The 26,675-nt window shown below is 39.7% G+C and overlaps 1 protein-coding gene and 1 long non-coding RNA gene across 2 annotated transcripts in view; one reads left to right on the top strand and one right to left on the bottom strand.

Moving 5' to 3' along the window:
- The window catches only part of LOC113990043, a 271,781-nt gene that overhangs the window by 237,061 nt on the left and 8,045 nt on the right, over positions 1-26,675 (top strand). The gene's annotated exons all lie outside the window — the stretch shown is intronic.
- TECRL (trans-2,3-enoyl-CoA reductase like) overlaps positions 22,482-26,675 on the bottom strand; it is a 62,430-nt gene continuing 58,236 nt past the window's right edge. Inside the window, exons 9-12 of the mRNA XM_027725065.2 lie at positions 26,585-26,642; positions 24,914-24,999; positions 24,453-24,498; positions 22,482-22,901 (exon numbers count right to left, since the gene is read on the bottom strand). Of these exons, the coding sequence (XP_027580866.2) occupies positions 22,774-22,901; positions 24,453-24,498; positions 24,914-24,999; positions 26,585-26,642 (318 nt within the window). The 3' untranslated portion in view covers positions 22,482-22,773. The remainder of the gene's footprint in view (positions 22,902-24,452; positions 24,499-24,913; positions 25,000-26,584; positions 26,643-26,675) is intronic.

The raw sequence follows: 26,675 nt of genomic DNA, 5'->3' as shown, positions 1-26,675 counted from the left end.
ATCTCTTAACATTTAACAGCCCCATTAATTTTCCATTGATGCACCACTCAGGCTAAGGGATTTGCACCCTTGACCTTGGGCATCTAACACATAAAATATTAGATTATGTTTTTGTAACTCTCTTGTAACTTTCAGTCTTTCAGTGCTGGGAGCACAGACCGTTATAACCAGCTTAGTCAGACAACATAAAAATTTAAACTTTTCTGGCATAGACAGGGCTAGAGACACAGGAGAAATTCAATGTCCTTGTCTTGTTTAATAAGTCTGCAAGCTTGAAAGTGTTATTAAGCATTCAGAAAACAGAACGTGACACACTTCGAGAAAGTTTGTGGAAATTACCTTTTCTCTTTTTTTTAATTCCTGTTGAAGTCTCCTTGAAAAATGAGAAGTGAGAACAGAATTCTCATTTTCGGTGCCTTACAGTAATTTGGATTGAATGTGATCTGTTTTCTTTTCCTCTCCATTCATTTAGCCAGCAAATGGAAAACATATTTTGTTTGAAAAACCTTTAGGGAATGGATGGAAATGAAGTTATTCTAAACAACCACTGCATTAGAGAAGTAATATAAATGAGGTTCCATTTTCCTGTAGAACTTTTTTTGAATTTGACCTGAAATGCAGTGAACTAGATCAGAGACACACACTTAAAGGAACAGTTAAATTATAGAGAAGAGAAAGGAATGCTAAAGTTAGAGTTGGAGCTGACCTGTACCTATTCTGTGGATCATCCTCCCTTCCTGTCCACCAGACTTGGATATATTTGAAGTTTTTAGTGTATGTTTTTAGCTATTCACTTCAACTCATGGGAACTAATAAATCACTGACTTCATGAGGGCAAACTTCAGTGAGTTAAGTGGCTGCTTTCCTAGAAAACTCCTTCAGACACTTCTTTATTTCCAGCAGGGAGAAGGGTGAGATGCAGATACAGGGTGTCCATAAAGCATGAAGAAGCTTTCAGGGGAAGTGTGATGCCATATTTCTGAGACTGTTGTGCCACATCTCGGGATTTGACAGGAAAGCAGGGAGGCTCTGAGACCCTCTGCAGTGTCTGTGCTGGGTGGTGTCTATCCTAACCTCTTAGGCTTTCCAGGCTCTGTGAACCTTCAGATGCCATCCCAGTGCAGGGGTCTTGGCCTTTACAGGGTTTTCAGATCACTTGCAGTGGAAGCCTGTTAATTTGAAGATGGTAAAATGCCTTCCCTAGAAGCAGGTCTGTTTTCCACCTTTGAGGCAGAGTCAGAACTCATCTTTGGTGTGAGATGCAGAGCACTGAGATTATGGGATGTGGGTGCAGGCATGTGAGACAGAGATGGCGTCAGTGACCTGTCAGGGTCCCCAGACTGTAGCAACACATTTTCTGGGGTGGCATCAGCCAGCACCTTCTCTTCTGCAGCAGGGCTTGGTTTGCTAGCCCAGGCCAGGCCAGGCCATGCCAGTCTCCAAGTAGTAACCAGTAGGTGGAGTCCTGGAAAGGGATTAATTCTCCTGCCGTGCCATGGGAGCAGGGTGGACTTTGAGACAGTAGGTCTCCTGCTGCAGGTTTTTTTAAGGCATGTCCAAAGCAACAACATCTCTGTTTCTTTAAATTAAATGACTTCTCGTTTTGCATCCTTTTAGGAGGCTAACTCAAAGAGCTATAGAGTATCCAGTTCATGATCCTCTATCATCCGCTACAATGAAAATGATGAACAAGCCCTTAGTAGAAAAAGAGAGGGGGCAGTCTGGGATGGAGCAAAAGTAAGCTGACAATCTAAGGTTATAACCACAAACAGTAAGGCAAAATAATATTTTCCGAGGTTGTTATCAGGGAAAGTTAATAGAGCTCTAATGAACATTAATTTATATTCATATAGATTACTAACTTCTGTGCTTTTGCTGACATGTCGAGCACTCAGTATTTAAATGTCTGGTATTTCTTTTGATTTGCCACAATTAATGTTTCATGGCATGTATGTGAGTTTATAAATTAAAAAATTTGATTATAAGTTGTTATTCTTGGATGTTTTTTGTAAAGACTGGATGGCCACAAAGCCATGCCATACTCAGAATCGGAATGCTGATGAAATATGAGTAGATGATGCTAACAATTCTGAGTTATTTTTTTTTAATCTCCTCATATTTTGAATGAAAACATGGTTTTAAATGAAAATGCTCATTATACAAATTAGATGGATGTTATTACTAAGCACATTAATCATTTTTTCCTCCAAATGTTCACTTTACAAATGTAATTATTTTTAATCATACTGGTTCCACTAAATTAGAGATTTGGATCCCTTTTTATACTCAAATTCAAGGTCTCTGTGTTTAAAACCACATTATTTTTTTATAGATTATTTCCTGCCATTTTACTTCAAAAGCACCTAGTAAAATTTCAGTAAATGTGATTAAACAGTACAGGAAAGTTGCCATGGTATTTTTCTTCCTTTCAGCATCATGAAATAGCTGGTTTCTCTACAGCAGGTTTGCAGCTTCACAAGAGTGTGGGTATATAATTAATCTGATTTCTTAATGCGTGTATTAAAAACATATTTTCTTGCTATTCAGTGACTGATAGTAAGCTATTGAGTATTTAGCCCTGGCAGAAGATCAGGATGGGGCCTCTATGGCAATCAAATGCCACGTATAGCTTATTTTAAAGTTAGTAGACCTTGTTATCACCTCAAAAACAAACATGAATATTATCCCATACTTAAAAAAAATGCCAAATCCTCAAATCCATGGGAGATTTTGTGGCCTGCTTTTCCCCTAGTAGTTTGCAGCAGAAAAAGCAGCACAACATCTTGTGTTATCAACAACCATCTGGCAAAATTTCATTGTCTGAGCTTTTCAGCTGCTTTATGAGGAACAACAATTAAACTCCACACTGAAGACTGTGCAAGCTCACAACCAGATCCAGTCATTTTCAGTGCTGCCCCTCTGTTAGTGTGTATAATTAATATGGACTTTGAGACATTAAGCAACAAATTCTGTAACTGGAAGATATTTCATGTGCAGATTAAGAAGCGACCATCTGCCACCTTCTTTGTGCATTACTGTGGTTTATTTTAGAAAGAGAAGAAAAATCCCAACATATTCACTGTTTTGCAAAGACCAAATATGTTCCCAAGAGAACCTGGCTTTGCCTTTGCTGGAAAAGTAGTTCAGCTACAAATGTAAATACACATTCTCTATGCACATTTTCTATGGCAATTTTACTAATGTGTTAAGGAATAGTACTTCTGTGAGATTCTGCTTAACAAAAAGTTTAGCAGAAGTAAAAAAAGGAAAAATAGGAAAAATGTTACTTACATTGGCATCCCATGCTTTAATTGCAATGTTGCATTCGGTGCACCAACACTCCATGTCTGATCTTGTACTCTACAGTGGTTTGGTGGGCTGACTCCCAAACTGCACTTCCCCATCCAGCTTATACAATCTCCGTACTTTTTCCCTTTTTAAAAACAAAACTCCACCTAGTTCCTGTGGTCCCTGATTTTGATGTTGGTTTTATGACCAAGTCTGACTCTCCACAATTTGTCTACAGATGGGATCATGCGAAAATGTAGATCAAGGAAAGAGATTAATCAACGGGTAATTGTAATTTGCAATGAAGCAGAGATGTCCTGTGAATATTTGTAATAGTTAACAGGAGCATAGGCATTCATAAGCATGTGAAAGAGAACATATATTCAAAAACTATTCCATGAGAAAACACTGCTCATCTCGTTGTGTTAGCAATTTAATAGACTTTGAAAAATAGTGTGAGAGATTGTTCTTTTTTCATTCATTGTACAGCAGGCTGATGATGTACAGCATGGTGATGTAGAGCACCATCGTACTGATGAAAATTGACAAAACATCTATACCGGTTCTGTAAAAATGACCAAACATCTGTCAAAAAGCAAGATCAGGAAAAAAAGACATTAAAGACATTGGAAGGAAAGAGGACCAGTGGTAGCTATTACATGCAATGGCCCACTTGTAACCTGTTAGATGCAAGTCCCTCCACTACAAGAAGGTGAGAGGGAATCCCAGAGGAATGGGCACTCTGCCTATGTCCTCATCTATGTTCTTCTGCAAGGGCCTCTTGCTGTCAAGCTCAGAGGTAGAAACTCCATAAACCTTGGAATTGATCCTCAAGGGGCATGTATGTAATTCCTGGTTTGCATTTTAAAGGTTTTTCTGAGACAGTTGTCTTGGATTTCCGCATGAAGTTAAGGAGGCAGGGAGCTGTGTTTTACTGAGTTATGCTTGTCTCATAGGCTTTCGTAAGACCCCAGGAGAAGTATTTCTCTTCTGCAGTTTTACTTACAGTGTAAAAATCAATTTTCTCTTTCTGCTCCATAGAGGGCATGGAGGACTCATCTACTCCTTGTAGCTCAAAATATAAAACCTCTGGTGAATGACCACAGAAATCCAGTACCATAAACAGTCAGTGCAGTGATTATTTTGCCAGTGTTTTTGCACCTCACTGGCACATTAAAGAGCTGGCAGCTCCATGGGTCATGGGATGAATTTAGTTTGGTTTCCTACGACTTTTTGTGCCAGTGTTGGCTTCTCAGAGGCTGATGAGGGTGACTTGTCCCTATCTGTTCCTTCAGTCAGAGACTGCTAACACACCTCTCTCTTAGCTTTCCCAGTTCTGGGAAAGCTTTTAGGAATTTACTGTCTTAACATCTCTGCCTTTTTGTCAACTTTGATGGAAATATTTGCATTTACTGCAAGTGGGATGGAGGCGTAGATGCGCGCATGCATGCAGCACAGTTACCTAGCCTTTGTTTCCTCAGGGAAGCTGGATACAAAGTGTCCATTGCATCCCCAGTCCCCCTCAGTGTACCTCAGTGAAATGGTCTTTCTTGAAATGCATTTAATTATGGCACAATTTTAAAAGAGAATGGGTGATGTGAGTGTGTAGTAAATGGGCTGGGGGGGGGTTCAGTCTTCAGAATCCTTGACATATAACCTTTTGCTTATATAAAACACTTCAGCTGTTCATTCATAGGTTTAACTATGCTGAAGACTATCCAGTGGAAAGAAATCTTATTATCTCCAGCTTAATATTTCATTATCTGGCACAATATGAGGATATTAGACTTTGATTGCTGGTCCTCTTCAGAGATTACAGCATTTAAGTTCTTATTCCCATCTGCATTTTAAACTTTATCTTTTTTTATTTTTTTAAAACTGGTCACAATTATGTTGCATTTAAATCTTGTCTTTCAAGTTTTCAGGGTAAAAAGTTTAGGTGCAAAATACTCTAATTAGGTTTGTCTTAAACTTCCCAAACTATTCTGGTGTTCGCCCATTCATTTTATATCCTAACAATATGTAGACAAAATAATGGACATCGAGGAATTACAATGACCATTCACTACACACCAACATCACACATCTGACCAAAAAAAATCCCTTCATAAACAATACGATGACCTGATGCACCTAAACGTTTTACAAAACTAATAATCTGTGACAGTGTCACCCAAAGTTACAGTAAATAAGTTATTGAAGTAGTTTTATGGGTCACAGTAATGTATCTGTTTGGAATCTGTTGTACTCAAACAGGCATATACTTTTGCAGTAAATGGATCTTCAGTCTCCGTGAATCATTTTATTCTTTTTATATACACTATAAAATTGCCATTTTTATGGCCAGGCTTGATGTACGATATGGCTGAAGAACTGTACGAGTTAATTAAAGAATAAAGGGCTGTCCCTTCTGCTGTATATTTCTCTTCATGATATTAGTATCTTAGAACCACTGTTTTGTACCATGTAGAGATCTGACTTTAAGAGAATCATATAGGTTGAGGCATGTGTACTCTCATACTCTGCAGGAGCATGAAATTTGGTCCAAAATTCAGAGGCTCACCGAGGGAAGCATCTGCCCTACTAGGACATCCTTACATGTCTTTGAAAGCATCAATAACATCCCAGACTGCAAAGCAGAGTAGTTTCTGTAAATGGTAATCCCACCAAGAAAATGAATGTGGAAAAGTAGGGCAGGAAAGGATCACTTAAATTCTGTCTGCTGCTATCACAGATGGCCATGGTGTCTCATCCCAGTTAGGCATGCATCAGAGCTCAGTCAGATCTCTCTTGACCTCTGTTTTGCTAAGCTAAGTAAGACAAACACTCTTAGTTCACTCTCGAAAATGAACTTGTAGTTTCTTTGATCATCCTTTGCCTATGCCCTGTTGGGTTTATATTTTTGAATAGAACTGGCAAGCTGTCCCCTGAACTTCAGTCAAGGTCTCCCCACATTATCTTCTAAGGAAGATGGTTCCTCCTGGAAGGAGGGAATCAGCATCACCAAAATGGCTTATATTGCATCAGCTTTCAGAAGTGGAGGTGTGTGCCCAAACACCTGACCCTGAACTTTACACTAGCCATGTGTTTCCAGTCAGTAGCTCTTATCTCATACCAGACCAAATATGAGGAAAAATCCCATAGCCAGGGAGCATATTCAATTTTAATTCTTTCCCTTTGAATCCTGACTGCTATGCATTAAATAAGTTATTTTCTTCCTTTGTAACCATGTGATGGAAGTTCCCATGAGCACTTTCCTTTTCATCAAGAGGATATTATTTAGACAGCCAAAAGAAAGGTAATTGTAGCACAGGATAGTCATTGGAAAGAGAAAAGAATACCTCCTTATATTTACATTTTAGAAAGCATGACATTCTGTTTCACTTGCTCATCATTATCCAGTATGAGCTAAGACACTTGCAGAATATGCGCTCTCCAAAACAATTTTAAAACGTAAAATATTCTAATTGCTCTGAAGTGTAGAACAATTTTTTTTCTCCATATTAGTCTTAGAAAAACAGCATGAAAATGTCAAGAACTGTAACTCATTGCTGTTTCTTCACATAACTTAACCAAGCACCTTCATTTTGAAGCCCACATCAAATAATGCAAGTTCACTTTGAACAACACCTTTAAGAAATCATCCTTCTTCTACATGGTCTATATTAGTGCTGGGCCCCTTCTGTAATTTTTTTTCTTCATGTAAATGCTATTATACGTGCAGATCTTTAATATCACATTGATAACTAAGTTTTATCCTTGAGATCATTTTGTTCTAAAAGAAGAGCTATAGTCCTTAGTTTCTGTTACAGGCAGATCATCTCCTTCACATCAGGCACTGGTTTGCTGAAAACAGACTAGAAAAGCTGGAAGCACAGTTAGAGAAATTAACAATTGAGATGGCAAAACACTGCAAGAAAGGTTTCAAATTCCATGCAGGTTATAGGGTTTTAAAAGGTACATGGCTCTGTCATATTCCTTCCTACAACCCAATTTTGGCTTCAGAAATATGACATATTACTATCATTCCTCTTACATATTAGGCTTATCATCTCCTTGCCCTTTATGACTTTCCTCATGTCCTCAGCTCTAATAAAAGTCAATCCATAAGAAAAGGCTCAAAAGACCAAGCTCAATTAGTTCTTTGATTAACTTTATAATTGAGCAATAAGCCACTGAGCCAGACCTTCCTCGAGTGAAAGGGACAGCACTTGCAGTGACAACATGTCGAGCCTGCTCCACGTGCATTTCAGCACAATTTTATTTATATCACAGTCTCTTTTAACTTAAAGCCTTTGTTCTTATTACCTGAGTCTTCATGCATTTTTCTTTTCTCTCACTCTGTCTTTAAGCCAACTGGAAGGGCGCTCTTATAGCCTCTCTGTGTCTCATCACATGTGGACTTCAGTTAACAAGGATGCCAGCCCCGTCCACATGGCATGAGCTGCTTAGGACCTGTAAATATAACCTAGCAGAAGTGAAAACCATTTGGGAAAGAAGCCTGAAGTTTCTCCTCACACTTTTCAGCACAGTGGGAGGGCTTTGTGTTCTAATGAATGCATACAGTGCTTAGGGGTGTATACCTTGGTTAACACCAGGTAGATAGACCAAATAAGACTACAGTTTGTTTCTCTTGCTGTGCTTGGAATTGGGTAGATGTGTGGCAACTGTAGTCTGCAAGATGCAGATCTTTTAAGCAGAGTGTATTTTCCTGAGTGCATGTGCTATTACTGTTATGTATTTTCTGCCCTAGAAATGTTTTGGGGTTAACTCTGGATTGTAGAATGAGCCTTGCCTTCTACCATGTAGATACACCTGCTGTGTCAGTCCAAAGTCATATGCAGTCACTTTGTCATTATGCTTCTCTTCTGTCCTCCTTTCTGGATGCTTTTGAAAACAAAATGGACCTTTCATATGATGCAGGGTGGCCATAGCCTTGTGCTCTGCTCTGGACCAGGCTGCCCACAGCTGTGCCCCAAGCCTTTCGTGGGCTCATGACACTGTGACATCGTCACATTTTCATTTGTAAGGTAGTCTGGGTGTAATGTGGGCTTTTATTAGGAACACCAAAAGGTACACAACCAGAACTAGACATTAAATTTTAAACCTGTTTTTCTGTGGTAAGAATATTCTCCTGCAATGTACTGCAGAAATCTCATTGGTTTTGAGTCAAGTCTGTAAAGAAGCATTGTATTAAAGAGAGAGGGAAACTCAAGGATTTGGGCTGGTCCAGGGAGGGTGCTGACACACCAGTATTTGGGAGTAAAATCCAGGTGTTTGTTCCTGAAGGGGGAAACATATCTTTCATGGATATATGTGGGGGTTTCCATGTGTGTTTCTACACTGAAATATCCACATAGACAAGACACTACAGGTGTTTGAAGGTGAAACAGAGTAATACATTTTTAAGGACTCTACAAACAACTCAGATTGGTTTTCAGAAGGTTCTCTGCAACTGAATATTCAAAAAATTCTCTTGCAATAAATGTATGCCCATCTGTGATATTCACAGCTTGTTTTAACTTTATGATACTGGAGGCAGACCTCTAATCTCAGCGGGTGCATTCTCACTGAAGAAATGGTCCTATAAAAGATAATGGGTAATTAATATAATAAAAAAATCCCTCAGTAATGACTGGGGAGATCAGAACTTGGTTCATATTTCCTTTTGGGACCCTGGAAATTAAATGTTATACTCTCCAGCAAAAAGGCTGATCTTTCTATTTTGAGTACTTGTATCTCAAAGTGTACATGCAACAGCAAGTAGTACACTTCCACAGTTATATAACACTCTTACTGGAATTTGATTTCTTCCTTTACAAGTTAAGGAAGGAAGACCTGAAACATCCTCAAAGTCTAGCAAGATGCTAATGTGCTAAAAAGAGCCTTTGAATGAGCTTGTTTTAGTCAAAATATTGCAAGTTTGTTAATTCTAAGACCTTTAATGGTACTAAAAACACTCATTGACAAATGCCTCATTTTCTCTTAATAACACTTGCTTTAATGTTGCTGTAAATGGCGTCAGCTTCACCATAATGATACAGCACTAGCACTTAAAATCTACCTTCAGTGGTTATTTGTATTTTAAATGTTGCATTTTCATTTGAACCCATATGCTTTTGACAGTGCTGGATTGATTTAAACCCAGGTGATTACAGAACATCGAATTAAAGCAGAATCTCAGGTACATTACAAAGGCAAAGGAGCAGCTAGAGTTTGAGCAACACCTGAGCTAATGCCTCTTTTCTAATTGAGTGATAGTCAGGCAGTTTGCAGTGCCAGCAAGTATGGTTAAATCAAATTGACTTTTAGTGTTAGACCAATGGTGCTAATAGACTGGGTTCACTGTCTATGATGGATATGGAGAGACAAATACATTAAAAGCAAAGGTCATTCTTATCTTTTGCTTTTGACAGCAAAGACTTAACTGTACAAAGTTCGTTTCCCCTCCAAGAAAATATCGTTCCTACAGTTTATCTCAAATGAGTTTGGTAATGAAAATCTAGAAGGATTTTTTCTTTCTACATTATCCTCCATAACTGAAGATTTATCACCCTCATACCTGGTTGCATTATTTGCCTCTTCTCCTCATGCTCAGATGGGAGTAAGGGATTGTTTTCCTTTTTATTTTTGTTTACAGAGCCTAGCATAATGATGTCTTGATCTTTGCTTCAGGTGTTAATGTAGCAACTAATAAGCAACAGCGGGTCTAAGTATGGGAAACAGGAGGAGGCTTTGAGCTGTCTGGAGGAATGGAGCATGTGGTAGGAAATATGGATCATTGCTTCCTTCAGCAGTCAACAGAAAGAGAAATAGGCATCTTGGTGAACTTGAAACACTATTCCCCTGATGAGCTCATGAACTTTTTGCCAGTGCTGAAAGAATGTCCGTTTCACATAGCTGAGTACTGTGGGCAGGGAAAGAGTTTTAACACTGCTTTCAGTGTTAAATGTCAGATCCTGAGGGCTGCAGAAGTCTTAACCCATTGATTTGTGTGGGGCTTGCAGTCTGCTTGGGGTTAAGTATGTGTGTGACTGTGTCTTGACTCAGGATGGCAACCAGAGTGCTCTGAATGCCCATGTAATGCAGGTTAATAACAATGCTGGTAACAGTTAGGGTACAGAATAACTACCTTCAGCATAGTGAAAATCATGCATGTTTACAGATGAATGTTTGTGGATGATGATGGAGTTGCATTTCAGCAAGGACCTCAGCAAAAGACAGCAAAAACATCTCATGCTAACAAGTAAGAGCAAGATTTTGTTAGTAGGATCCTCTGCCTATTGATCATGTCTGAAAATCCTGCCAGCATTTTAGCAATGTCTAATTTGTGGTGTTATGTATCTAGGGCTTCCTGCCCCATAACAGCCTACTGAGAGCCATCTGGGCAGTGCATCCCCCATAACAAGTCAGAAATGCAGGAGAAATTCTCCTGAGAGCCTGATCTCATCAGGGAATCCGTATGGGATGTGCTTCAAATCCTGCCAGTGCCCACAGGGTGGGGCAGGAAAGAGTTCTCTTACTTCTGGCTTAGAGCTATCCGATGTGATGAACGTGATAGCCATGATTCAATGGCAATGCACCCCTAAGTGCTGACTTAACTAAATGCTTCTTTCCAGTCTCGAACTCTATTGTTTGTGGCACTGTAGGGTGCACAAGGAGGGGTCGGCTTCTGCATGCTTGGGTTTAGTGAGTTGCAAACCAACAGTGCTCAGTGCAGTGCTGCTGCATCCAGGAGAGGCTCCGTCATCCTGCCTGTCCCTGTGACTTTGGACAGTGTACCAGTGTACAAATATAAGTACTGGGGAGAACAGATGCAAGAGGTCTGATGCTTGAGAGCACGTAGGACCAGAGGTTCATGTACTTTTTACCTTCAGCTATCGTCATTTTCCTCAGAGCTGGCCAAAGCTATTTTGTGGAATGATTTTTGTTGGAAAATGCTCTTTTGTTGACATCTGAAAATTCTGTAGGAAGATATCCAACAGAAGAATTCAGACAGAGCACTTTTTTAAAATAGTTTCATTTTACTCATCAATAGTACTGCCTATTTGTATTAGTTTGGATGATTAGTAATTTTTAAAGACAAATGTCATACTCTGCAACCCTGTGAGTGGGAGTGATTTTACCATGTTGCAAGGAAACATTTTGACACTGTTAAAACTAAACTTTCAGTCAAACATTTTTGACATTCACAGAGGTAAAATTTTACTATAGTTTTCATGGTTTCACTATGGACCAGGTATAAAACTCTGCTCTGTAATATATTGCTCAGCAAGCAACAAATGTTTCTTACCTGATTTAGGGAGAGCAGAGTAACAAGCCAACTAAATACCAAAAATCTGGAGTTTCTTGCAAGGTGAAAGTACCATGGTTTGTTTTCCACTAATACCAAGGAGATAAGGTTTATCTGAAAGTACACAGAAATTCACTTTTACAAAATGTGTTCTCCACAAGGCCATGAAATCCTTAATTTGTTTATTTCTCTCAGAAGAATATAAATCACTGTTGCATCACCCAAATGTTTGTGAATTTATCAAAAGGAGCATTTATTCAGCATTCGTTCCACTCTGTCATTAAATCCTCTGGATTATATGGCTGTTGTTTTCTTTTAAATTCCTGATAAATATGTTGCCGACAACCAGCTGTTCTTTTCAATGCATCATAACCAACCTTCCTAGAGTAGATCATTAGTCTGCTTGCATTCATCTATTTTATTTATGTCACTCAGGGAGATTACAATGGCCATCTGCACTGTGGACAGCTTTTGTTCTGGAGACATGCACCATCAATGGCAAGGGAACATGAGGCACAGGGAAGAGTTTCCAGGATATTAGCTCACTTGGAGCAATAAGCTTTGCTTGCTCGGTAAAGGGACACTTTGTTGTCTCTGCTGCCTTTGGCCCTTCTTGCCCTGAGGTTGCTCTGGAGCCGTGCAGACTGGTGACGGAACGAGAAGCCTCTTGGGGCTGGATCCCCAAGTAAGGCTTGGGGAAATGTGTGACCCACTGCACCACCAGGTTATCCCTGGGAGCCAGCAGGTCTCAGAGACCTTCTGCCCCATCAGACCCTCTGCTTCTTCCTGACCCTTAGTTTGGGTTAAGGAGAGAGGCAGCCTGTTTCTTACCCATTTCTCTTGCATCCATCCCACAGATGGTACAACCTGGATAGTGGCCCCATGTCTACAGTCCCATTTTGAGTATAAGGGTAGCCCATTTTCAGAGCAAAAATTTGAGTGTACGGTAAGTCTCAGTTATGGCATACTTTTGCCCCTCATACCTTATGCCATATTACATTTGTTAAATAAAAGGTCAGAGCTTTCCAGCTACATTTGTTTTCCCCTTGGCAGCATGCTGAATCTTCCTGCTGGTGCTTTTGACTTTCCAGTGGTCTGAAGCATCAGGTTTGGTTCACTCACAGTTCAAGCTATGTCAGACTCCCATGTACAGATCAGTCAGAGTATGTTTCTGATTGGGAAATAAAACGCTGTGTTTTCCAGTTCGCAGCGTTCAGCCCACATGGCTCTTTCTCAGAAAACAAGGGAATGCTGCCCCTTGCACTTGTAATTTGCGGTAATTAGCAAGGAAATGATGCTTGATTGAAGAGAAAGAAACATTGTGAGCAACTCATTCCTGAAAAGGAGGTTTGGAAATGAGGCTCCCAGTGGGAACTAGTACATTTTGATTCCTGGTATAAACATAAATATGCAACACTTTGTAAATCAAAAGTCAAAAGGGAGAAAAGTAGTGATTTTTTGATTGATTGAACTTTTCTCTCCTAGCTTACACTGAAATGCTTGGTACTTCATCTATGTGTGAAATGCACGCAAACTGATGGATTAGTTGTATTAATTAGAAAAAAAGGAAAAAAACCCTAACCTAAAAAAATCCTAGCTGAGACACTGCATTTTCAAAGAACAGATGGCTTTCTTTACTTACATCTGTAGAATATTTTGCTGCAACATAAAGACATATAGTATAGCCTCTGGGGATGAAGGAAAATGAAATAGAGAGAAAATGTGTTGCAGGGAAAATCATTAGAAGCTCTAGAAGTGATAGAAATACCAAGCATGAGTTTTGGTGCCACTAACCTTTGTCGGCTTCAAACGACGAGTCCTACAGGGCTTGCCTGAGATCAAGGCATCAGCAGGACCCCTATTTGCCCTGAGTTTTGCATCCTCCTCCCCATAAAGACAGCAGCAGGAGAAGCCTCATCCGCAGACATTTCTTGTGGCAGAGGACATTTTTTATGTTTTCTGTACCAACCTGCCTGGCTTAACCTTTTGACCATCCTTTAGCCTGCCTCTTAATGTGACGGTTTTATCAACAACTGCAGTTAAAATGGCAGTCAGTTTAGCCAGCTCTGTCTGCTGCTGCTTGAAATTTTTATGTATTGTGACCTTGCTTGTGCCCTTAATTTCTGCTGGAGATGCTCATCTCCTTGCACTGTAACCAATGAATCAATTTTATTTTCTCTGCTGAAAATGGGGGGAGTGGGAAGCAAAGTTTCTCCCCCCGCTCCTTATCTCGAATAAGAAAACTCCTGCAGTATTTCTCTCTTTGTAACTGCCTATTGATTGTGTATGTCAACCATAGATTTGTGGGCCCTGAAGGATTTGCTTTTATTTCTGTTTGCTCAATGATATCTAAAAAGTGAACTGCTTTGGGCTGCTGAGAAGTGGGGATCTTATCCGCATGTTTTATAATGTGTTATTTGCATATAATTACGACATAACTGTGTGATTACACAGGGTATTTCCTTTTACTTGCTTAGATATCCTTTCTGAATGATATATGCATCTGCAGTCCCAAGGCCCCAGAACTGCCATAGGCAAAACTGCCCCATATTGCCTTACGCTCGCCCAGATTTAGTGCTCTTATATGAATTGTTTGCCAGTAAATAAAAGCAGTCATTTTTCCAAGTGTTTGATAGCAATGGATGCTGTGCTCACTTCTGTTGGTCTGGGCAGTCCTCTGCTGCTGAGAGCGAGTCAGATGTGAGCCTTAACGAAACACAGGCTAGGAAGGACCAAAAGAATTGCCTAAGGGATAAGAAGTTACTGATCAATTACTTGCTCAAGGTAAAAAGATGTTTGGTGGGCTACTTATTTATATGGTTAAGCCCATCTTGCATTTGGTTTCAGCATTCTGACCTTGCACCTGCAGCACATCTCCTAGCTCAGCTGTGGCAGACTCGTGACACTTCAGGTCTTGAATAGTTCCAAGAGGACTTGTGCACTGAAACTTTGTGACAGGGCCAGGACTGTCAGCAAAGGAACTTTGAGAGGGAGAAGAAGGGCCTGAGGTGGGCTTTGGTCCTTCATGGGCTCAGGACCAGCAGCAATGGAGTGGGGCAATCTGTGGGGATTCTTTTCTCCTATCTGTGACTTCTGAACTCCCTCTGTGAAGATCACACACACTGACACCCTCAGTCAAAGTCTTGTGTCTGCTCTAAGGATTTGGTATTGCAGTTCAGAAGGGCAGGAAAATTGGACACCACTTCACTGGTAGGAAAAGCACTTAATTTCCCTGAGAAACAATGAAGACAACTATATATGAGAACAGAGCATGCAGTAATTCCCTGTGTAACTTGCATTACTCTGTTGTTATGAGCTCCCCATTGAATGCAAAGGTAACTGAGATTATTGTTAATAGATCCCTTGGGGCAGATTAGAGTGAAATGACACTGAATGGCCACTGTTTATATATATATATAAATGTGTGTGTGTGTCTATATATATATGTGTGTGTATATGTATGTATGTATATATATGGCAGGTTTATTTTAGAACAATTTGTTTGCAATGGAGAGGATGTATATAACCATTTTGGTTATTATCTGTAGAAATATAGCAATAAAAAAGTATAAAGATGTCACTTCAGAAAATCTATAAGGAAAAGAAAGAAAGAAAAAGAAAGGATAAGAGTAGACAGTGCAATGGAAAGATACCACCATGCATGGATCCAGTGACAAGACTTGATTGTTGCAATTTCAATGCTCATTGGTCAAAGTGATGGTCAAAGTCTTGATCCCTCTGATGTGGGGAGAGCCCACACAACACAAAGTTCGATGGCTTAATATACGTTCAGGTTCAGGTGGGAATGTCCAGGTGCCTATCCTTGGGTGAGGAATACTACACTGTCCTATGCAACACCGTGGGTCACGCGCAGTCCTCTGGTGGAAAGCCCAAGAAATTAGTCTGGGAGCACCTCGGGGGTCTCTGATGGTTTATGACACCTTCTAAGACATGCAGCTGCCTCTCTCATCGGCATAGTTGACCCAGATATGCCCCATCTGAAGGGATGAATACCCTCAGGCCTACTCGTGAATGACTCAATACCTTGCCCTGAGGGGGGGGATTTTTACACCTGAGCCAGTCATGTGAGGGAGGAAACTGACATGATAAAAAGCATTATCCCATCTCCCAGGATCTGCTTCTTATCAGCCTTTTCCCTTATCTGATTCAAAAATCCATCTTGTTGCTAAACAAAGGTCAGTCTCTCATGGTCATCCTCCAGTGGTGGGTGCACACCCACTCTGCACCTGAGCGTTCTTAAGCAGATCAGAGGTTTCACCACCACACACCCAAACACTGTCCTCCTCCTCTTCAGCTGGAAGGTGCAAACTTGGCCTCCACAATCACCCTTCTGCTTTTGCAAATGGCCGATCGAGCCATTAACACTTTAGCATTTCAGTCTCTCACATTCCGTGCAAGTCCATCATGTGATTATAATGTGTGAGAATTATTCTAAAATTAGTATTTTCAAACCAAGTGCAAAAATGCTTGAGGTAAAGCTTCTAGCAAATATTTGCATGTGATCAGAATATATTACCTGCTTATTTAATTTCAGATCCATAATCAAGATCGCCTTTGTTAGATTGCAGTAAATCTTTATTGCACTGCGTTCTCCTGGGATAGGTGCCCAAGGCACTGAACCCCTGAGGAGAAGCCAATTCTCTAATTACTACAGCCCTGTTCAGTTTGTCCCTGTATCCATAAAAGCACAATATCCATCTTTGTTTTATCTATTAGGGCCCGCTGAATAAGAAAACGCACTTGAGAGTGTTGCTGCTTCTGTTGTTCCAGATTTATGATTTCATAGTAAGATACTTCCAAACCTGGAAGAATTACACCAGTGCTTTTGCAGAAAGGAGTCCCTGAGTAGCTTCAGCCCTGCAGAGGTTAGGAGCAAAGGAAACAAGGAGAGGTGTTTTGAAGTTAGGGCTCAGGTAGTGCCAGGTATTGCAATTCACTGCTTCAAAATTTAGTTCTGTACTTTGCACCTGGACTAGGGTGGGATATTTGACAAGTCTCTGAACATGGCTGAACATTGTTGTTCATGTGGCTATTGGAAGGATATCTAAAAATGGCAGCAAAATAATCACATATATGTGGGGCAATACGGCTGAAATTAGTTTACAGTGCACAAATAGATTCTTCATCCTCAGTGTTTTGAAATCAAGTACTTTTCCTCTGACATAGCTGTGTATATCAAAGCTCTAACAGGTAAATAATTACGAGTTTGAATGAAAGGTTTACAAGTCCAGTTCAAAGCACCTTCTGCAAAGAAGGTGGAAGAATACAGCGTTTGTATATATGACAAATATTCCCTCTTGGTTCAAGAATAGGTACTTTGTTTTTCATTAGATGCGATATTGGAGATGTGTCATCTTTAATCCATTTCTTTCAAGCTCGGTTGTCAGAAAGAGTGAAATTTCTTTCAAAAAGACATAGCTGCTAATCCCTAAAAGCACACTGCAACCACAGTCTTGTTCTTCCAGATTTCTAATCAATGTTTTCTTCTGCAAGGATGCCCTTGAACCTTGGAAATGGCCTCATATTATTAATAGAAGAGATAAAAAGTACCTTTTATTTCTATTCTTGTCTTGAGGAGAGGGACACCTTTTTAAATATTTGTTTGCTTTGTAACAGTGTCACAGTTTCACCAGCCAACTGAAAACTTATAAACTTTTTAGTATGAATAAGAGGAAAAAAATGATTGATGTGGTCTGTTTTCTCTGGAGCCTGTCCTGTAGTGCTTTAAAAGAGCCCCCAAATGGTGGAACTTGTAATTTTGAAGCAAAAGCCTTTTCCCATTGAGTATGACCAGGTACTTGAAACAATGAAAGGGATCACTGGTAGAGATATATTACTTTTTCACAGGAAGAATACTGTGTGTTAGGAAGAAACTGACTAACAATCAGATTTCTTCGACAAAAGATGTGGTTTGTTTTTTTATACATAGAATTCATTAGTATTATTAAATACTCTTACACATTTCTTTAAACTATAAATGATTTCCTCATACTCGGTTCCTCAGTCTTCAAAAGCTTTAGAAGTTAAATAAAAGCAGGTACATGTTAGAAGCCTGGGTAGTGTGGAGGTGTTACTTTGTGGTAGATTTTTTTTAATCTAAGCACATATATTACAGAAACCATTAACTTTTCTTTTTATAAGGAGGTCTTAGATTGACTATTACATAACAAGGAGATTCAATGCAGATTATTTCAGTCTCACAGTGAACAATGAACCTCATCTGGACAACTGCATGTCCAGTCAGACAAGAAGGAAAAATGAATGTTTTCTTAGATGTCCTCACAGACCAGAGCCAGGTGAGAGCCAGTCTCTGGTGTGCCAGACAAATGAATAACCAAACACCAGGACCACAACCAGGACCAGCTGTGGGACAGCTCGGCTCTTGGTTCTGGTATCCACAGAAAGAGTTTCGGTTTGAGTTGTAGACGGCTGAAGATGTGCAGAGATCATTAAAATCAACATTCTTCTGTGATGCTAAGCATGTGTGATGTGAGAAGCCCCTTGAATTGTAGCTATACGGCAGCCTCTGTGCATTCACCTATGATAAACCAGGCCTTTCATGAAAAAATATTGTTCATATAGATACCAATCTGTGTTCAATGACAGCACAACACTTCGTCCACATTTATTTATCGAACACTGGGATAGGTATACAGTTGTTTCTCTAAGAACTTCCATGAATGTTAATGACAGGGATTATCACTTGTAGACAAAACTTGTGCCTAGAAAAATATGGAAAAGGAAAGCCAATAAAGCATCATGTGAAAAATATTAGCTTGCTGAAAAGCTCTTTATGGTTTGAATTAATTTTTAGTTCAGCTGCACTTGTTAAAACTATAAATAGATAAATAGTCTCTTGCTTTCCTATAGCTTTTTTCCTCTTATAGTGAGCTTTAGAAGTCTTCACATTCAGTGATTTTTATTTTATTATATGTAACTATCACTGCAAGCTCTCTTTCAAAGAACTACTTTGATAGCAGGCTGTTTTATCTCAGTTCCTAGTGTGATAAAAGCCAATTTAGAGTCACTTACTTTATACAAAACAATGGAAAATACAAGATATTTTGGTGATAATAGCATCTTTAAAAAAAGGATGACCATCTGCCTTTATTCACTTCTCCTGCTTTCAGTGTCCTTTTGAGCTCCCCTTTCCCTATGGAAAGACAAAATCACTGAGATCATTTTCAGACCTGTCAGCTGCGAGGATATGGTAACCATCTTATAAGATAAACATATGGCTGGGTCTTAAGGGCTTTTTCAAACTGGGAATCCAAATATAGGCTGCCAAGTCGTGTACAGAAGCATCTGCCACGTCGGTTCCCCATCACAACGCCTCCCTGCACCACCAGGAATCCTGAGCTGGTGCCTGCTCTTTTCCAGGTTGGCATTTTATGGCAAGAGCTAGCCACAAAAATCCAAGTGTGTATATCTGAAGGCTTAAATTTAGGCTCAGCTTCAGGCTCCTGAATTTGAAAGTCTTGGGAATAATTTGGGAAAGATGAGACTCGCCCATCTGGAGGGTCACAGCAGAAACCCAGCTGTAAGCTGCAGGGTGACCTGACACGGAGGTACCTGGATATTGGGCAGTCTCTCCAAGTGGACTGGGAGTGATTATTCTGGGATATGCTTTGAACCCACTGGCTGAGCAATGCCATTCACACAGTCCTTATTGGGCAGGCCAAGAAAGATCTGTTCGTACTCCATCTGATTTATTTTTACAAAGTTCCTGACAAAACTGTTGCCTAGTAGCCCCGAAATGTCTGTATCTTGCTTTATTTGTGGCTTCTTGGCTTAGATGGTTTAGCTCTGGAGGACCGTTAAGCAGGAATTGTTCCAATACATGGGACAGCACAGCTCCTCACAGCTAACCAGAATGTGTCTCCAACTTCAACCACTCGATTGTTCTGCTGTACAGTGTTGCTGCCTCCTGCCTTTCATGAGAAATGCTGTAATTTGCCTCTACAGGGAGTTAGGAAAGCTTTGGTGCTGACAGAAGCCACAGGACAGTCACACTGCCCTGGGAGCAACAGCAAGGGCAGGGCACCATAGAGAGTGGATTCACTGCCCTGTGGTCAGTCAGCTTTCCGAATACAAAAACTGAGGAAAACAGCATCAGAAAGGGATTTAGCTCAAAGGGACAAATCAGGTTTTGTTGTAAGTAGTGGATTTCATGGCCCTCATGGAGAAGCAGTACTGCAAAATGTAATTCACGTTGTCCTGATTATTTTCCCTTCTCCACGGACACCAATGCCTTCAGTTCACCGGAGTGGTGCCATCCTTCACAATACCTTAGGAGCAGCTTCACATGAAAAGTACTGAGTTGCATCTAATGGCTCATATTGGAGGTTGACTCCTTCCCTTTAACCTTGAAACATGGCAGCATTCTGGCAGTGGGGTGGCCTTGCCCATACCTTCTTTCTACTGAGGGCTCTGAAAAAGGTAGGTCTGTGCTTAAGAGGAAATACAGTCAAAGGAATTTGCAGTTGACCATTTACTTCCTCATCAACCCCTAATACAAGAAATACCAGTATAGAGAGAGGCTAATAAGGCATTTTTCCCAGGTAATCAGAACAATTATGACAAACTTTCTCATGAAAATATTTGTGTGAGGACAATTGTTTTTGTTCAAAATGTGCATGGTGCTCATGGTTTAAATCACTGTCCATCATAGTCTTTTATATAGTAATACTTATTTTTGCCTTTTTTTTTTTTCTTTGCCTGGGCTTTTTGTGTTTTGGGTGTTTTGTAAAAGCAAGGCATCCAATGGGTTTAGCAAAACAAAGACCGACCATTTTTATATACTTTTAGTTTTAAAGCAGAACATGCCCCCCATGTCAGGAAGTTAACTTACCTGTTCTAATCACATGAAACTTGCCCTGAAAATCAGAGAAGGCAGTGTAATAGAAGAAGATCTGTGAAGGTGCAGGAAGTTAGATTTATTGCCATTTGTGAAGCCATTTAACACTGTTCAGAGCAGTTTTAGCTCATCAGCACTACACTGATGAATTTCAAAATATCTTATCATGTGTATCTGAGACAGCCTTCTGCAACTCATCTTCACTTGTTCTTACTTAGTGTTTGCTCTTACTCTTTACTTTACTTTTTACCTTGCTTTAAAGCTTCAGTCATTTACTACAAGAGCCAAAACCCTTCTCCTACCCACCCCATGTACTGAACAACCAACTAATGAACAGGGTGAACAATTCCTGAAGTATTTCCTTTGCCTCAGCTAACTCTAGGAACCATATTCCTAGCCATCGGAATCACACTGGAAACATGCCTTGAACAAACTTAAAGCTGCAGCCATTGCAATCAAAAGATTAACAGATAAGTAATTAATTTTGGTAAGTTGCCCTCCCACATGGACTATTTTAAACTTGAAGATTGATAAAATGAGACATTTCATAAACATGAAATTAAAAGAATCCCCAGTAGCTGCATTAAAAAAACAGACAACAGTCTTGACTCACGCATCTAACACTGTCTGGAAAAAAAGAGTTTTAAAAATATTGTTGTTAAGTACGCGATTATAGAGTACAGAAAATAATTTTTCAAAAATAGATCTTTAGTAGCAGTCTGGGTTAGAGAAGCAGATATTCACTTTGATTAGGGTTTTCTGTTGAGAGGAATAAAAATTTTAGGTGTTCACAGGATACAAGTTTAAAAATATGGAAAGTGATCTATTTACATTACAAAGATGAAATCGAGTTACAGTGGCTAATAGGATAAGTGTTGCAAGTTAGACATTAGAAGAGGGATATGAACCCAATTTACTGGGCAAATTAACTTTGTTAGAACACCTGAGCTGGTGCAAAGATAATGGCGCCTTTAGGAGACAAACTGCCTGCCTTGCCTGTGTACTCTACAGTGTTTCTCTAATGATTATAAAGTTCTTTAGGCAAGCTTTTTCACCAGCCTAAGGGAACCAAAAGACATTGATAAATGTGCAACAGAAATAGAATGGAAAAAGGACTTAATGCCCTAACTCTCCATATCTTAATACCTGCTGAAGCAGCTCTGGTTTTTCTGCTCTGTGTGACTAAAATTGTGCTTCTGGATGACACGGATGCCACTGATTTGCAAATGGAGCTACATAGTGTTTTCAGGAATTGAATACAAGCCCAGAGGATCCCTTAGAAATAATGTCCTGGAAAGCAAAGATAGAGCCTGACCAAACTTAAGGGGAGCTGAAGCCTTTCAGCAGTGTCCATCTGAGGCAGTTAAAATATGGACAGAAATGCATGTGGCAGGATCTCTTTCCTTTTTGATAACAAGCTGTACTCTGGTTCACCTTGTGCCCATGGATTTCACAGTGCCTGATACAAGTAAGGTGAATGGTGTCTGGATGCAGTCAGGCACTGAACAGGGGGATCTTAACATGCTTGTTAGTGCAGAAAGTCTTCTGCTGTTTCCAGACTGTTCAATAGGAAAGGGAGACAGACCTAAATGATGTACCCAAGGTCATGCCTCAAATTAGTAGCAAAATGGAAAGCACCTCACAAACAGTGCCCTTCTGAGATTGTGGAGCTGATCTGCCTATCTGAAAAGAAAAGAAAAGAAAGCTAGACCTCTTTGCAGTGACCAATTTAAGCCAATTTGTACTGAACAATTTGATATGAAATTTGATTTAAAAAAAAGAGAAAAGAAAGAAAAACCTTGTGAAGCTAGACTATATGGTGCTCACAGCAAAGCAGTCACCCTTTGATGTGATGGTTTAGAGGAGCTGAGGCAGAATGTGCTGATTTTGTGCAGTTTAATAGAAATAAGGCTGTGAAACATCTAATGCAAAAATCCAAGACTCTTGTCAACATATAACTCTGAACCTTAAAATTACCAGACCTGAATGCATGCAGATGAGTCGTGTTCATTAATTGCAACAGCATCTGTGCCCACTTACACCAGCTAAATATCTAACATTCAATATAAGCAGTTTTCTTGTCCCTTTCCAATTAGGTCCATTACAGAAAATCTAATTAAATCATATCTTTTAGCAGGAACCAAGAATTCAAGAGCTGTATTTTTGCACTTAATTAAAAGCCCTTTGTCTTGAATTGTTAATTTTCTGAAAAAGATATCCAGTAGTTCTTCCTCTGATCCACTTGGTTACTCAATGAAATGGCTCTGAGTTGGCTCTTCAACTGTACATTTGGACTCCAACTCTTACGAAGATCTCAGAAGATGATAGGAATCATAGCTGCTTTTCTCCGCACTTCTGGATAAAATCTCTTCAGATACAGCTTGTGTTTCTTTTGGGCCCAGAGAGACATCTGGATGACCATCAGGAAAGCAAAAATGCCAACTACCAAGGAAGAAGATTTAAAGAAAAGGATCATGTGTCTTCTTTCCATGTCTGTTTCTGTGAATGCAATAGGGTTTATGGAAATGTTTGCAGTCTCTTCTGTGGGCAGAGACAACTCTGTCCTTGCTCTCAGCCTTGCAGTTGCTCATATACCATAGTCTGAGGCTCATCCTCAACATCAGAATTCACACAGATGATGTTCACATCTGATAGACACACTATATATCACCTACAACTGCACCATAACTCACAAGGCCTCCTTGGCCATGGTGCCATCTCAACACAGAATTACCCATGGCCTCTCTCAACTATTTTTCTGGTTTGCTTTTGGACCATAACACTTCTTTGTTTTTACCTCTGGCTCTCAACCATAACAGGGAGCTGTGCTGTAACTTCCCGCTGTGTGGAGGGAGAGCTCGGCCCTGGAGCAAGTAGGCAGTAGCTGCCTGATTTAGCTGCCTGGCAGTCAGGTCTCAAAAAGCCCAAAATCTACAGACTTCCCAGGACCCTGCTGTGCTTGTCAGGAGCCAGTAAGTGGGTCTTGGGTACCTCTCCCTTCAGGCTGAGTGGCACCAAATGGGGGATGATTCTATTGGCGCATTTTGCAAATTCATTATCCTTTCTTCCTTAAAATGAGATGGTGAATCAGAAACATTCATTTGGCATCTGCTTGAGTTATGTCTGGGACAATTACAGCAAGGATGAGAGTGCTTCACATGTTGCTGCTCCTGCCACTGTAGGGACAGCCCTGCAATGTCCCCAGACTTTCAGATAATTTCCATATCAGAGCCTAAAGCATAATAATGTTTCATCTTTTCACACAAAATTTAAAGTTTAATCTTTGCATGATGTAGTTTAACCCACTTTTGAAATTCATTGCTTTTTCATTTTTAAACCATGTGGGGCTACTTTTTGCAAGTAGTTTTTATAGGTTTCTATTTTGAAATGGAAAAATAATTAAAAAGTGACTGTTTTAGAAAGCTTAGTTCCAGGAGCCATATTTTTATGAGTATTTAGGTCTCTAAGGATGCAGGAAAGTACTGAACAAGAGTCACAAATGCTACTAAGCTGGCTGCAGTTACGAGCTGGCTGCCTAATACAAGTAAACAGGGAAATGCTACCAAGAACATGTTGTCTTTCCTCTTTTTGAAATACTAAGTACATGGTTTTTTCTTTCCCTTTTAGAAGTATTATTCCAGGTTTACAATGCAAAAAAATTTTCCTATATCAAAAATGGTTGACTGTAAATGAAGAATACTGACTTATTGTTTTTCTAAATTTCAAAGTCTGCTTTTACTGTGGAAATGGAAGAAACAGTAATATGTCACAAAAAGCAGAGAGCTGATTCTGATCAAATAAGGTGTTGCAGTGGTGTTCACACTCTCCACAGCTTTCTGAGGGTAGCACTTTGAAGATTTACACAGATATCTCACAAGGGGAATTTGATGGCAATATTTCATGTGCTATAAATTTTTTTTGGCAAATTTTAGATTTCCAGAATTCACTTCCACAAACACTTTAGATGCTGTCTTCATTCTGTTTCAAGCTTACCTGGCAGAGTTTGTGTCATCACTGTGAAACTAATCCAAGACCCAGCCTGTTGCAAAGAAAAAAGCACTGTAAGTTGTATATTTACGTAAAGCAAAATGGTAAGATTTCAAAAGCTATCCCCAGAAAAAGAGCGTGGTACTTGTACTGGAAGTGGGAGAGGGAAAATAGCTAGAAATGAACCCCCCAGTGTGCTGGATGGGGTGAAGAGGTGAGTAGTAAATCCTTGGATCACTGGGGAGTCTGTAGTGGAGGGAAATAAAAACAAGAGCCATAATAGTGACATGAGGGAAGAGAAGGGTCTGGTGGAGAAATATTTGTGGGAGCAAGGAGACTCTGACGTACAGAACACCATGATTGATGTGCAGAGGGATCTGCATGGAGGCATTGCAGACTTCTGGAGACAAAGGCTGAAGCACAGTAACCACCTACCCTTTGCATATAAGTAGAAGAAAGTCATGTACCTCGTATGTATAGTTGGGACAGGACACCAGCAGGAAGAGCCATGTGAAGGGGTTGTAAGTTGGACTTGGAAAACAGATTTTATTTCCTTATGAAAAGAAAAAAAAAAAGGAGCAGGGGAAAAATCAGACAGAACCAGTTTCAATACAGGGAGAGATGAACTGAGCCTTATCACAGCTTGCCTATGTAACAGCCATCCCCTTGGCCAATGCTCTCATAGTACAACTTTTTAGAAAAGTTTTGGCGAAGTCTTTGGAGATAGCGAAAGCTGTATGTATCCCAGTGAGAATGCTGCTTAGCGAACCTTGCATCAGTTTTTACAAGAAAGTCTGGCGTGTCCAGAGGATGCAACTTCTGTTCAGAGGAAGAGAGAGACAAGTAGTTTAATGTGTACTAGCTAGCAGGTGAGGACTAAGGGCACTCTACTGGGATATAAAGGATGCAGCCGTATCTTATTCAGCCTGGTTCAGGAATATGAACCTGTCTGTTCCCACATCCTCACCCTGCATCTCTGGTTAGAATAGGAAAAAAAGTCCAGGGCTAACAGGATTACCCTCTACAGCCGCTGATAAGGCTCACACAAAAAGATCATAGTGTATACTTTATATTTAGATACTTAATATATAATACAAATTCAGTGGTCTTGTAAACATGTGGGGTTGGTTGGGGTTTTTTTGCTTGGTTTGTTTTGTTGTGGGTTTTTATGTTTGGTTGGTTTTTTTCCCTTTCCTTGCTGTCTTGGACCGGTGAGCAGGTAAAAATAATTAATTATTCTGAAGTTGGAATTGAAAGATTTTCTGTTAGGAAATATATCAGTGATTTCTCATCAAGGACTAGCATTACCATATGAAAAAAGCAAGAAAAGAATTGCAGAAATTATCTATTATCAATATTTGTAAGTGCTGGCAACAATGCTATCTTTAATACTTGTAGGCACTGAGAATGTAATTAAATTATTTGGCTCCTGCTGCTTTTAAACTGAATTAGGCCCCTTGCACCAAACAATATAAGCACCTGCCTAATCACAGTGCATGAAAAGCCTTCCAGAATAGAAACTGACTTCTGTGTGTGAAGCTGATCATACTGTGGTAAAGTAGTTTCTTGAATAGGGTGTTATAGTGGAAAATTATACTATTAATGTCTGAAACTATATTTTACTGCCAGTACACATAGTATAACTTCTATTCTCATGATACAAAAGGTCCTGAAAACCCTTTTTAGGAGCAGCCTTTTAAGAGCATAAGTATACATTGATGCCTGTGTAGGTATTCATGAGTGTCTCTTTGTGTATTTGTATATATGTGTGTGTATCTTTGCCTGAGGTGCATGTATCTAAAAACTCTGCAATATAGCTTAAAAGTTTTTGAGACTTATTTAAAATGGATCTGCTGTCAGTCACCAGCATGCTTTAAAGAACTGTGCTTAAATACATATTTAAATTGCAGTTGTGTTTAATTAAGATAGATTTACTATAAGCTTTGGAACAACAACAGTGTTGCTAATGTTTTCTTGTCACCACATTTATTTTGAAGATGTTAGACTGATAGCATAGTACCTAGTTCATCTTTCTTTAATCTGTGGATGTAGGTACATAAATTACTGTACACCAGCAGAAGATGGATAGGTTCAGCACACTTCAGTCTTAAATAGACAAACAGGAAAGAAAGACAGACCTGAATTAGTTTGGTGAGCTAAAGCTACGTTGATAAAGTGATTTCCAGCTTCACACATCTGCAAGACATTAAAAACATGTTTTCAGTTGTA

This window comes from Pipra filicauda, unplaced genomic scaffold (genome assembly GCF_003945595.2).
Source record: "Pipra filicauda isolate LSUMZ 115617 unplaced genomic scaffold, ASM394559v2 scaffold252_size1811890_pilon, whole genome shotgun sequence".
NCBI lineage: Eukaryota > Metazoa > Chordata > Aves > Passeriformes > Pipridae > Pipra > Pipra filicauda.
Note: the sequence above shows the minus strand (reverse complement) of the source record. Positions and strands in the feature narration are given on the sequence as shown.